Source organism: Bemisia tabaci, chromosome 8, assembly GCF_918797505.1.
Source record: "Bemisia tabaci chromosome 8, PGI_BMITA_v3".
Lineage (NCBI taxonomy): Eukaryota > Metazoa > Arthropoda > Insecta > Hemiptera > Aleyrodidae > Bemisia > Bemisia tabaci.
In genome coordinates, this window is record NC_092800.1 from 10,607,921 (window position 1) to 10,622,616 (window position 14,696).

General features: G+C 37.5%; 1 protein-coding gene across 1 annotated transcript; it reads left to right on the forward strand.

Moving 5' to 3' along the window:
• The first annotated feature begins 6,499 nt into the window (after positions 1–6,499).
• RagA-B (Ras-related GTP binding A/B) lies at positions 6,500–14,544 on the forward strand. Its single transcript, XM_019047278.2, has 8 exons — positions 6,500–6,711; positions 7,340–7,439; positions 8,498–8,564; positions 9,308–9,530; positions 10,211–10,306; positions 10,810–11,024; positions 11,947–12,062; positions 12,404–14,544. Exons 1-8 carry the CDS (start codon positions 6,700–6,702, stop codon positions 12,499–12,501), a joined length of 927 nt encoding a protein of 308 aa, XP_018902823.1. The 5' UTR covers positions 6,500–6,699; the 3' UTR covers positions 12,502–14,544.
• The last annotated feature ends 152 nt before the right edge of the window (positions 14,545–14,696 follow it).

A 14,696-nucleotide genomic window follows, 5' to 3' on the forward strand; every position in this document is an offset into this window, starting at 1 on the left:
AGGAAGAACACCGTACGGACATTCGAGAGTTGCCAAATCTCCCCGGATAAAACGTGTATTTTGTAGAAAAGTCATGCATATTTTGCCTTAAAATTTTCAGGTATTTTAGAAGAAATTGGGTTCAAAATTGTCTGAAAATTTTGAAAGAAAATATTCACAATTCTCCTAGTAAACGAAGTTTCTATCGAAGGAAATATGGCGACGTCTGAGGGCTCATACGGCACTGAAAAAAAATTCTCGGCGTTTTTACCAAGGTCCGTTGGTACCTTTACCATTTCAGTTTTTTACCAATTATTAGTAATTTTACCAAGACAGACTGGTAAGCTTATCTAAAAACCGGTATTTTTACTGTTTTTTTCAGGTAAGAATACCCTTTTTATTGGTAATCAATTCCCGGTAACTTTGCCATTTTATCTCGGTAATTCTACCACAGTCGATAAAAAATATTGGCGTTTTTACCAAGGTCCAGTAAAATTACCGAGAAAGTTCAATAATTTTACCGAGATTTCTCGGTAAAATTACCAATCCCATAAATGGCAATTTTACCAAGAAAAAACTATGATCAAATAGAACCCTGAACTCTTGGTAATTTTACCCTTTTCTTGGTAAATACACCGAGATTTTTTTTTCAGTATGAGCTTTCTTCCTCGGCACGGCAGAGTGATTCCAGCTTTGCCACCGGACCGGGCGTGATGCATTCGAAACCGAACCTACTCGCCATTGTCCGAATGCAGGAAATTAAATTCAATTTAAATTTGGCAACAGCGAGTGCAGCGAGGCTCGCGCACTGCACTCGCGCGTTCGCACACATTCGCAGATCGCGACTTGCGTCACCGATAGTGATAGTTGATAGTGCATCGCAAATCCATCCGGAGCCGTCGCGACTCGCTTTTTATCAGTTATCCTACTCATTTATGATACTACTAACCTCTTGCCATTTTCCCCTCTTACCCTCCCTCAACCCCCCCCCCCCCCGGGAGGGGGAGAGGGCTTGCCAATTGTTCGGCTCCCGCCGGCCCCACAAGCATCTGCTAACGACACTCAACGACCGCAAAAGCACATAACGTACGGAGAGTGTTGCCGTGACTAACGCGGACCGATTATTGAAATAAATAGACATACCTTTGGACTAAGCGATAGATAAAGCTATGAACAAACCAACAGACGAAGCTATGGACGAATCTATGAATATAAAGATAGACAAGGCGATAGACAAAGCTATAGACGAAGCGATGGACAAAGCGATAGACGAAGCGGTTGACAAGGCAATATACAAGGCGATAGACGAAGCGATAGACAAGGTGATAGACAAGGCGATGGACAAGGCGACAGACAAGGCGATAGACAAGGTGATATACAAGGCGATAGACGAAGCGATAGACGAAGCGATAGACGACGCGATAGACGACGCGATAGACGACGCGATAGACGAAGCGATAGACGAAGCGATAGACGAAGCGATAGACGAAGCTATACCCTGGTAAAAATTGCTGCGTTCCAAAATTGGTCCAGGCGCCTGGTAAAAAAATGAAGCTACCTGGAATTTCGGGTACCCAGCGATTTTTTTGGCTTCCTTATTGTGATTTGGGTCGCTGAATCCGAATCTGAAGTTTCCTCCCGCGTATCTGGTGAGCATTTTCCGCCATTTTGAAAAAATGGCCTGAAAAGGCCTTTTTTTTTGCGGTTTTCTTGATATAGCGGCTACGCATGAGAAAAAGTCCCGGATTTAGTTAATATTTTGAATAGCTGACATAATTTGGAAGAAAATGGTATATGAATAGGCTAGGTTTGCTTAGAAAGTAAGGAACCTCGGATCTCGGAACTTTGGAACGCTTCGAAACTTGGCTGACCGCGGCGAGCCGGATCGCGCGTTGACGGGTGCGCCGCGAAAACGTGAATGGGCGCGATGTTCACGATGCTGTGCCTTCCTCAATTTTTAAGCAAACCTAGCATATGTATAAACCATTTTCTTCCAAATTATGTCAGCTATTCAAAATATTAACTAAATCCGGGACTTTTTCTCAGGCGTAGCTGCTATATCAAAAAACCGCAAAAAAAGGCCTTTTCAGGCCATTTTTTCAAAATGGCGGAAAATGCTCACGAGATACGCGGTAGGAAACTTCAGATTCGGATTCAGCGACCCAAAAAACGTATAGTAAGCCATAAAAATCGCTGTGTACCCAAAATTCCAGGTAGACTTACTAGGCGCCTGGACTTCATACCATAGGAATTCTTATAGCCGGCTAAAGAAGGCTACAGAAAATCATATAGCTGGCTGTAGAATGCGGAGAAAATCATACGGCCGGGCTATACGAAGCGATAAAAAATTATGCAGCCGGGCTTTACACTTTATCACCTGGCTGTTGCTTCTCGCCATCGATTATAAAAGGCTATAAGAAATTGTGTAGAAATTCGTGTGCTTTGGAAATCATAAAGTTTGATACGGAACCACCTGAATATTTACAAAACACACGTTATATTTTCCTTTAATGCCTACATATTTTTTTTTTTTTCATAAATTAAAACGAGAATAATCCATACAGGATGTGCAAACATTTCAAAATCATGAGTTGAATAACGCTGACTCGCTGACTCCGCCAGATTAAATATTAGAGCCTAACACAAAGCGGAGCTGCGACGCACCGGTGCCTACAAACCTAACAGGGATACTTCACGCATTGCGCAACGCGTGAAGTATCCCTGTTAGGTTTGTAGGCGCCAATGCGCATTTCGCGCTGGCTGCCCGCCTGCCGCACCGCCTGCCACGGCGCTTGAGGCAACTGTTTCACACCAGAGGTATTGCACAGTACCATACGAAACTGAAGGCGCTCTAATATATTAGGAATGGCAGGCATCCATCAACAGTACGGAGCTTTCCTCGCAAAATAAATCAAGTTACTACGGCCCAAAAAGAGAGCAGTGGTCCAAAAACTCACTAAGTCCTAGCATCCGTAATTAGTGACGTTTAGCATACACTTTATCGCCTGACTGTGAGTTGCTTAATCGCCATCGGCTATAAAAGGCTATAAGAAATTGTGTAGCCGGCTATAGAAGCTATTGTGTAGCCGGCTATAGAAGCTATTGGAAATCTTACAGCCGGCCGTAGGTCTATGGTATTTTGGAACACAGATTCTACTGCCAATTTTTACCAGGGAGGCGATAGACAAGGTGATAGACGAAGCGATAGGCAAGGCGATAGACAAGGCGATAGACAAGGCTATAGACAAGGCGATAGAAGTGGTAATAGACAAGGCGATAGACAAGGCGATAGACAAGGCGATAGACGAAGAATACAAAGGGAAAATGGAAGCGATACCACTGGTTGCCCTGAGTGGTTGTTACAGGCCGAGGATGACAACGATGAACTTGGAGTTCTGCCGTGTTGAGGAAAAACACCATATGAGCCCTCTGGCGTTGCCTCATCTCCCTCGACAAATCACGAATTTTCCGGGAAATTAAGATGTATCATATCGCAAAGACATTCTGCAAAACAATTGTAAAGGAAAATATAGGCTACTCCTAAGTAAATGCACGAATTCACTACAGATTTGCAAAGTTGCGAACCAAGTAAGCTCCTGCGATACCTGACCCTTTTCCATACGTAAAAATATTAAACAATAATTGCGTAGATTTTATTTTAGAAAGCAGGAGATTCCTATTACGCCTAAAATTCAGTCGATATTTTGCTGGCTCAACGAGAACCTGAAACATGCAGACCGATCAGAAAATGGCGGAGTATGAAGAGTATTTCTACTCTAAATGAATTCAGGTGTATACAGTGTGCATACATAAATCCTCTGTCTCTCGATCGAGACATTTTATCCGTGGTACCAGTCGAAAAACACGTCAATGACTAAGCCCGGAAACCTCGTTGAATGTTTGACATTCACGGCGCATCCGCGGACCGCTCAAAACTCCTTCCTTTTGTCGCATAGGCAATTTGATCTCCGGAGAGTTAAAATAGTTGCTCGAGGTTGAAGCAAGCCCTCGATGAAGGCGCAACAACGCGGCGCAATGCCTCATATAGAATTCTATGTTGTAGGTCGCGGCGGTCTCGTTCAAGATCCCTTCAATTCATGGTATAGGCAATTTTTTCTCCGGAGAGTTAAAATAGTTGCTCGTATCGAAGCACATTTTCGATGAAGGTGCGACACGACGACGCAATGCTCTCATTAAAAATGGAATGGATCACTATGATTTATTATTATCTAATATTGTCGCATTAACATTTTACGTGGAACACAATTTTTAGATTGAAAATTATTGTCAGTAACTCCTAACAAAGTTATAAATAATAAAATCCGTGTATATATAATAAATTATAAATTCCGTGCATAAATTCAAACTTTACGCTCATGAAAAGAGCAGTAGGTAGTCTACTTACTTTAGTTAAATCGCACATTGAGTATCGATGTGGCAGCCTTTGCAGTATTAAAATATGACACCCTTAATACCGCCGATTTGGATCAGCCATTGCAAGTTACGTTACTTAGAACAAAGGGTGGAGAATTGATAATAGCGTAGGTAACTTAGAAAAAACCCACTAAAGAAGTTACGATGCGCAGTTTGATTTTAGGAGACTCTGGTTTTTTTTTACGAGCGGATATTTCAAATTTTTCGGAATAATCCAAAATAACTAGGTTGCAAGTTAATTTTAGTGATTTTTGATGCACAAATCGGGTTTTACGTGAAATTTTGAAAGGAAACAAATGTCAGAAATTCCGAATGCCTAAATTTATACCTTGTATCCATTTTAATTTGTAGTTTGCATCGGCTTCTTTCGAAATTCCTTCATTTCGTCGCATAGGCAATTTGATCCCCGGAGAGTTAAAATAGTTGCTCGAAGTAGAAGCACATCTTCGATGAAGGCGCTTCGGCTCGGCGGAATGCCTCCTTAAGAGTTCTAGGTTGCAGATTGCACCGGACTCGTTCAAAACTCCTTCATTTCATTGCATAGGCAATTTGATCTCCGGAGAGTTAAAATAGTTGCTGGAAGACGAAGTACGCTTCCGATGAAGGCGCAGCGTCTTCAGTCAAGCCAGGTTGCAGGTTGCAGATTGCTGGTTTTACTGAATCGACATTCATTCCATCGGATTCGTTTCATTGCGATGTTGCACATTTTTTGTCACACATTACTGTAATGAAGGTTGACTCAACTGAACAACAAAAAATCTCTGTAATTTTCCTGTGCCCTCTTATTCTCAAAAAATGTTGCAAAGAAAATATCGTGTGATAATCTTCTAAAAACATTAAGGAAAATTTTGCTACATCTCGCACCGTCCTAATTCTCTTACGTCGCGTGAGCATTTTATGATGCTTTCGTATTATTTTGGGATCAAACAGCGTTAGTGTTACTGAAGGAGAATTCGCAAAGAATAACTCTGCTATAATCAGCTCCTAGAAAAGATTATAATGAGGTTATGAAACATCTGGTTGTAGCTTTTCACATGGTTCTTGTATGGGGAAAACCTGAGAAAAGCTGTTTCGACATTTGACGGTGAAACTGACAAACCTCGTGCCTCGGTTTGCGACGTTGCAGACATCCTACCACACTTTATTTTTGATTGGGAAACTGCTCAATGTCAATTCTTGCAAACTTCCGTGATTTTTCTTTTCTGTGCGAAGAAAACTCTGTGAAAACTTCAAGGAATGATATTAATTTGTTCTTCAAAAAAAAAATAAAGTGGGGTGGGAGATTTTTAAACACCGCATACAGAGGCGGATCCAGTAATTTGGCAACACCGGATTCCCTCAATTTAAAACTATGTTAAATAATCGATTCTTGTAGAAGCACTGGTCCTTCCAAGCATCGATACATTTCCATGGGTTTAAATAGAGAAAAACCATGTTGCCAATTTGCTGGATCCGCCAATGGCCGCAAACGAGATGCGTGGTTTGGGAGTTTCACAGTCGATTTGTGACTCCTGAAAGTTAAATTTGACGGGAGAAGGATTTTTTCCTTTACACTGCAAGTCTAAAAGCCTTGAATAGAGTAAATTCTGGTGGTTTAATCTTTTTCTGATTTGAGAAAAATAAATTTCAATAATACTTACCTAAAAGTGGAGCCAGATAGGGATTAGGACTGCCAACATACGGAGGAAAAGTTGTCAACATATATGTTGACAACCCGAAAGCCCGGAGTATTTTTTTATGACATTTATGATAGAAATTACTACATCATACTCTAAACTACACGTTTCATCGAAAGAATTTAGCTCCCTCGTCACATTTAAACAAAACTGTATCCCAAGACCGATGAGAGGGAGGGGGCTGTATTATGTTGCAACTAACTACTGACAATGTATAAAATTCTCCAGCAGGAATGCAATTCAGAGGGCAAATTTTCATTACAAATGTTTAACTCACCGAATATATCCAAGAGAATATCACGCTTTCGCACCATTCGTCCTAGAAAACTTTAAAATTCACGTTTTCACCCCTCCTGCCCCACCCCCTCGTCCCGCGTAAAAATTCCAACGCATAACCTACAAACAACAACAACAACGAGATAACCTTACTTTTTGTCTGTTATCAAGTTATCAAATTTTTCATTCATTCAAGCTCCGAAATTATCAAATTACGCAATAATTTCATCGAGTACTGCGGCTATTTGACTCGTGTCAGTCAGATACGCCTTTTGTTTCGAGGATCGCATCAAATTAACGCAGTTACCTTCAAATATTTTTTAGATTCATCAAGATGAAGAAAAAGGTGAGCTCGTTTGTTTACACTGTTCATATGTCACATTGAAGGTATCAACTCTGAAAATTAAGCCTTTTCTCCATGATTCATCATTTTATTAAAATTGCAGTCATTTTTCAAATTGCCTTATGATCTTTAAGTTTGCCTACCTTTTGTAACTCTTAACGTAATATGTTACTTCACAAAAATTTCCGGCCAAAGGCTTAATTGTTCAGGATACTATCTCAACGAAGATGGAATTTTTATCCACAAGCCCTCGTTCGGGATTTGTCAAATTAATTTGTTAGCTTCCCCGTTCTTCAGGACGCCTCTTTGATCTTTTGCACAATGGCCAAAGTAGTCTTGCAAGTTGTTTCGCAAATGCGCAGTACAATACGGCTATAGTTTGATGTGATTTGACTTGTCCTTGATGATTTGATTTAAAAATTGTTAACTTCTAACCTCCCGAAACACGAAAGTATCAAGATAGTCCCATGACCTGCTATGACATTTATGGATCAAAATGTCTGAAATGACACGTCGAGCCATCTCTAACTGACGTTAAACTACGCTCCTTGTGCTTTTGAATTTCTTGCAAGTTTTCTGTTCAGAGGTCCTGCGAGTTAGTACTTAATAACCATAAAATTTTATTTTTCAGGTCTTACTAATGGGAAAAAGTGGGTCAGGAAAAACAAGTATGCGATCTATTATTTTTGCTAACTACATAGCTAGGGACACCAGGAGATTAGGCGCAACAAGTAAGTATACAATAGGTTACTATGCTGGAAGCTTTTGCATTATTTTCAATGAAAATTAATTCAATTTGTTGAAAATTTCTGATGATCTCTGCAGTTGGTTTTTATTTAATCCTGAAAACTTTCGGAGGACCTCCAGCCATAATCGACAGGGAATCCTTGCTACAACTCAGTGACCCAGAATATTTACTGTAAGATCCAAAGGTCTGAAAATTTACCTTCTTATGTTCTTGGTCTTCAGGCGCGAGAACTCATAAGCAATTGTGGTCCCCCAAACCTGTATGGTCATGCATTCGAAATTTTTATCTGTCAACTCTTCCTTTTTTCAGGCTCTGCTCAAAGTAGCAATACCTTGATCAAGGATAAATTTAAAAACAATTCCTAGCTGAACGCAATAAAGATCATAAACTGTGAGAGATCCAATTTGCTAATTAAATATAGTGAAAGGTACATTATACTTTTTAGTGACAGAAATGACGTACAGATGATATCAAGTGAGTGCTAAAGACACACATAGTCAGGCTCTCTTGCATGAGCCAATCTTATTCGGAGTATGTACGTCTCAAAAACTAGATGACCCGGAGCTCAATCGTTTGATCATCAAGGGTCTAATTAAATGAATTTTACTAGAAACAACTTAATCTCCGATACAACTGTAAGAAAACATACAAAATTCCAAGGCATCTAGAAATTAGGTCATAACTCTTGAAGGGCAATAAAAGAAACAAAAAAAAAAATAGAAGAAAAATTAATAAATGCTGTTGCCAAAGCTATGAAGCCAAGCTATGGTAGTACTAGTCAATGTCCAATGGAATTCAGTTCTGATTGAGCACATGTAGTGAGTCCATGCCAAATAAGTTAATGCACTTCTAGATTGCGACAGAAGATTGTCTGACGTCTCTTTTACATGTAAAATAAACGCAAGAAGCAAGATGGCGGATCTTCTGTCCCAGTCTAAAAGATCATGAACTTATTCGGCCTGGACTCTAATATTGCTCATCGCTGAAGTCTTTGAGATACGAATCTATCATTTACTAAACTCAAATTTACCTCTTTTTCAGTCGATGTGGAACATTCTCATGTTAGATTTCTTGGAAACCTAGTCTTAAATCTATGGGACTGTGGAGGGTAAGCAGTAAATTTTAGCAATTACCCTTTTTCTATCTTGTTGAAAAAGTTTGCCTTTAATATGGGCTGAGTCTCAATTAGACGCATTTCTATCAAACGGAATGAAGCGCTATCGGGGGAGGAAGGGAGAGGGGGGCTTGGATTGGCGGGTGTTGCGGAACGCGATGCTCGTTCCTTCCTATACTCACAATGCTTTTTCATGGCGCTTAGTTCCGTTAGACAGAATGCGCTATCCAGGATTCTAAAATCCTCAAAAGGAACTCAATTTGGCGCTTAGTCCCGCTTAACAGAGGTACGTCCAATTTTACAGAAAATATCATTTTTACGATTGATTTTACATTATAAAGAAAAGTATATAGGTACCAGAATTCAGATTTAGCAAATGAAAGGACCGGATGATACAGTTTGAATGAAGAATTTGTAATATTTGTTCTCAGGATTATTTAATTGCTCTTATCAAAATTATAATCAGAGGAGCGTTTATCATACCTTTTCATTTGACTCGCAAGTTTTTTTATTATTCTGTTTGAAATTGCCCCGATTTTATTCTCTTTCATGAGGAAATAGAGATGGTTGCTTCTCTGTTCTGGGGACAGAGCTATTAGAAAATGAATGAACTAGAACTCCAATGCGATTGAAAGCCCTGTTGGATCAGCCCAACAGAATGAATTAGATATTTTTTTGTACAAAACTTCTTAGGCATAATACATTCTAATAATCTTGATTTCCTACTTGTTTTGCAGGCAAGAAGCTTTCATGGAAAACTACTTTGCTAGTCAAAGGGATAACATTTTCCGCAATGTTGAGGTATTGATCTATGTTTTCGATGTTGAGAGTCGAGAGCTTGATAAGGATATGCACTATTACCAAAACTGTCTAGAAGCAATTCTACAGAATTCTCCCGATGCCAAGATTTTCTGTCTAATTCACAAGATGGATCTAGTCCAAGAAGACCAAAGAGATGTCGTAAGTTCACCAATGAAATTCTACAAAATCATAAATGAAGGAACATGAGAAAACCTCCGATGGTTCTTCTGTACCAAAATATTTTAGTTTTAATGATAAAGTAGCAAATTCAATATTTATCGCTGTGTAGGTATCATTTATTTTAAAAAAAATTCAGCTTCTTGAAAATGTGTACTCACGTAAAATCTATACCTTGACATACTCTAGTAGAGGTTAGGTGTTGCAAAATGTGCTAATGCATAAAAAAAGCGACTACTACCTACATTATTTGTGAAGAGAACCTTATTTCATCTTTATATCAAGTATTAAAACAAATGTGCAAAAAATTATGAAACACACTTATTCCTGACATTGTTTTGGCCAGACTTATGATCTCCAAATTAATATTTCCAGGAGTGTTTTAACTTGGAGATGAAAAAAGATTGTAGTGAAACGATAGTGGATCTTGGTTTTAAATGTCTCTTATTTACTTGGATTTAGATCAATGGAGCTCCAGACAAGATATTAATTAAAACACTGAAAACATGGTTCCTCTTCAAAATTTAACAAGTATAAACAACTACATTTACGTATAACAGAAATTTTTAAACTTAACTCCGGTACATGTACATGTACTATGTCCATTCAGCTGTGCATTTCCTAGTCTTTCCTCTTTTTTATGCATTTTTTCTGTCCTTTAGATATTTACAGAAAGGGAGTCAAATTTGAAACACCTATCTGAGCCTCTCAAATGCACTTGCTTTAGGACTTCGATATGGGATGAAACGTTGTACAAGGTTAGTGTAATTTTTGCCTGTTATTTCATTTACATTGTCAGTTCTTTGTCCTATTTTTTTCCGTACGATTGTGATGAAAAGATCTCCCTAACTTCTGCTACGAATCAGTTCTGGAGTTTCTGTTAATTGAAATTATAAGCCAGAAAATGTTTTCATCAACTGATTTAGTGATCACATCATTTGATATCGGATAGGTACATTCCATGGTTTCACCCAGAATTAATTGAACAGTTCGATATAGATTGCTTTGCCTCGCTTTTAAGGGTGGCACAATCCGACAGCAATACGATGTAGCAACTAAATCAGTCTATGAGGAGGAATAACACCGGAGAATAATTTTCCTCCATCTGCATGTCGTGAAAAATGTCAAATTGAATGTTATCCTGAAATAAATGGGGGCAAATTCTCAATCCTACAAGTCTTCAAAAATAATTATCAGGATTACTTTACATCCTATTTTTATTTTGTTTCAACTTCAATTTTCATTGCAATTTTTTTTCTAGGCATGGTCGTCCATTGTCTACATGCTTATCCCGAATGTGAAAGAGTTAGAGCAGAGTCTAAATTTGTTCGCAAATGTGATGGATGGAGATGAAGTCCTGCTGTTTGAGCGTGCCACGTTTCTTGTAATTTCGCATTGTGAATGTAAACCTCATCGAGATCCCCAGCGATTTGAGAAAGTGTCAAATATCATCAAGCAGTTCAAACTTAGCTGCAGGTATGTTAATTTTACCCTTACTTCCAAAAATACTCTGTGATGTATTTTTGTCAAATATGCCTTAATTTATTTAACGTTCTCTTTGATTGATTAAAAATCTCTAAAGGAGGTGCATATTAAAGGAGACATATCTTCAAATCTCAACTTCCTAAATATTCTTTTGGTTCTGTGCAATCTGGAGCTTGACTAATCTCTGGAAGAATGCCAGTTGCTAAGTCTTAACTTACTCCAAGAGTAAAATATGTTCTGCTTCCTATGAAATTTAATTTACCTCAGTTGAAAAGACCAACTTATGTCAACTAATGTGACAGTCCCCTGGAAAAGAGACCCAAGACTACGAAATTGAGCCACTTATATTTGAGTACTTATTGTTAGAAGTGTTTTAAAAACATTTCGGTACAAGAAAAGCCCAATTTCAAATGTAACTGGAATTTTTGACAGCTTAAAAAAAGTTATTTTGAAACAAAGCTACTTCCAAATCTAATCAGAAACGTTCTAAGCACAAAATCCTCAAATTATGATAGTCACATCAGCCATTGCCAAATTTCATCAACATTTTATTTCCTCTCCAGAGAACGGTTGCATGGATTCTTTTGAAAATTTCAGGGGTTTTGCTTCTTACATAGAAAAAATTCCTTGAAATTTTCAAAAAAATCTACATTACCGTTCTCCCATAAGAAAACAAATCATCATTTTGGCAATGGCTGATGTTATTTGGTTCCTTTTTGCTAAAAACAGTCCAAATTGTACTCATTTAAGTATACATGATTTATATGCTAATTCCTAGAATTTTGTTTATCAGATATGAAGTATGCTTATCATAAAACTGACTGCTTGGTTCCTTCAAAACTATGAATAAAAACAACACAACTCTAAAAGAAATTTTTTAGCCATTTATATTTGTATCCATTTATTTTTTCAGTAAATTAGCAGCCCAGTTTCAAAGTATGGAAGTTAGGAATTCAAATTTTGCTGCTTTCATCGATGTATTCACTTCAAACACATATGTAATGGTCATAGTCTCAGATCCCAACATTCGTAAGTAGAAATTTAAATCGTTTACTTCTTTTAAATTACTCAATATTTAATATTTTGAAATGTTTGTGAACAGATCTCCAAATTTTATGTACATTTGGAAGATATCAAAGTGGTGTATTATGCAGCCTTGATAAATGAAACTAAATTTCTCGTGCCGAAAAAGATGAAATTAATACCTAGTCAACATTAGTTATTGCAAATTATTGTTGAATATGGCGAGTATAATGTAGCCACTAAATCAGTCTATTTCATTTTAAGTACTTCTCTGAATTCTTGTATCTTTTACGCACAATTTTTTTCCACTGAATTTCACAGAATACTGTTTGTTTTATTTATTTCAGCATCCGCAGCCACCCTAATAAACATCCGCAATGCGAGGAAACACTTTGAAAAACTTGAGCGCGAAAGTCAGCAGAACCAAAGTATACTCACAAGATGAAACTAATTTTAGTTCAACACTTCTTTCATCATTGTAGAAATATGTACCTATTATCAAAATATCATTGTACATTTTGTATAATACATTAATTAATGTTCGATACCATTGTGTTGGCAGCAATGTAAATATTATTGTTAATACGGGTTAAGAAGTAAGGAAAGTCTCAACAAGCTGAACTGCAGGGATAATTGACAAATTGAAGAATTTTACCTGAAATGCAATTTTCAATGCCTTTCAATGACTGGTAAAAAAATGAATAGCCTTAAAAGACTCCCCCCCCCCTCTCTCCCTCTCTCTCTCTCTTTCCCCATTTTTAATTAATTCATTGTGCAGTCCATTTAAAACATGGTAGCCACTAAAGTGGAAAAAGTCAGGTGGCGCCTGTGGATGGAAAATTGAGGAGCCCAGCCTAGTTGCTCTCATCCTAAAATTCCTGCACTCTCTTTGCTTTAATTTTTGTAATCAAGTTGGCAATTCCCTTTCAACTATATTTTTTTGCACCAAAACTACATTATGTCGTAATATGTCCTCTCTTATGAGGCTTGATGTGTTGATCTTCACACATCAAGGGTTCTTTTTACTAAGAAGAAAAATCAGGGTAGTTTTTGAGGAGTGATGTTGGGTATTTTTCCATTTAAAATATAGAGTAAGGCAGGAAATCTGCAGCGTTGCAGTTGCAAACAGACTTATCCGTTTCTGCAGTTTCACTGTCAATATTTCATTTTTTTGTTAATATAATGGTAACACTATTTCAAGTTCAATGTATCTTATGGATTCTTCAATAGGCAAGCAGGTATTCCTGTAATAGAGAATTTGCAAGTGCCTGAAATTTGATGAATTCCACGTTTAAGTGGAAACTACTGGGTGAACTGAAAACAAGGATATCCTTCCAAAAACAGTTATTGAAGGAAATATGACCAAACTATCTGATCTGCTGAAATACATGTGTTTAAATGGGAAATGTTGCTAGATGACGTCATTAAGCGTTGTATTTTCTCAATTTTAAATCTATTTTTATACTATTTCCCATATCAGAAAAAAATTATATAAAATACTGCGAAATCAGCTATTTATGCACTTTCAGATGAAGCAATAAAAATTTATACGATTTCCCATGTCAGGAAAAAATTTAAAAAATACTGCAAAATCAGCTTTTTCAGCACTTTCTGATGAAATAATAAAAAATGTTCGTGTAAATTCTCCATTGCCTCATTGTCCTTGACAATTTTATCACTGTTGCAGATCATAGGTGCTGTAATTTTACTATTTTACAATCGGAGCTGCAAATTGAACTTCATCTTTCAAAGACATTATAGCTTTAAAGCTGTTTAACCTCTAAGTTCTCATAATTTTCTCATCTGGCTTTTTTTGTGTGTGCTAGTTCACGAGAGACAAATTTTTGCGAATAGATTCGGTTGAAGTTTTTAACTTACTGCCAACTACTGTTACGACAAAACGAAATTTCCTCCGGTGACGGTGCGCCTACAACATTTGCTTTTAATGCTGGCAGCAATGGCGACCACATCCAAAATTCTCGATCCACCACCCGAGGCAGTTTAAAAAGTGGATGGATGCGAACATTGGCCAAAATTCATGAAGCAACTGAGTTTAGTTCTCAACTTCAGTAGGATTCTCCTTTGGTTTGTAACCCTGTCGATCCGGTCAACACTTCAACCAAATCCACATGCCAAATTTCGCCTCTAGTCGATAATCTATATTAAAAGTGCATGAAATGTATTGCTCAGTACACTCAATAAGCCGGGTACAAAAGGATTTTAATTTAGATTCATGTAATTACATTTATGTATCAGACTTCTTTATCTCAGAAGTCTAATCTTAGACTTTATAATACATTTCAGTTCAGCTCACCATACCACATTGATAAACTGCACAAAAATTATTTTCCATCTTTTCTGGATATTTTGTAACTTAAGAGCAAAAAAAGGGGAATGAACCTCGGAGACTGAAAAATGAAAAAAAAAAAAAAATCCTATGCACTCAGTTTAATCAATCCCTGTATGAATAAAAAAATTTTGTACTTCACAGATTTTTTCAGTTATTTACCTATCCTGCTATCCTGAACTTCGACAGCTCCTCAAAGGTAAAATTTAGGCATAGCGTGGTTTAGTGGCTATATCACTCTTGCAAGATTTGACAAATCGATTTGCCATGTACAACATAATTGTTCTGCAATG

Excerpts from the sequence above, each read along its gene's own strand:
- RagA-B (XM_019047278.2), top strand. Across the intron at positions 10,307-10,809 it reads GGGATGAAACGTTGTACAAG|GCATGGTCGTCCATTGTCTA; the intron begins GTTAGTGTAATT and ends TTTTTTTTCTAG. Across the intron at positions 11,025-11,946 it reads CAGTTCAAACTTAGCTGCAG|TAAATTAGCAGCCCAGTTTC; the intron begins GTATGTTAATTT and ends TTATTTTTTCAG.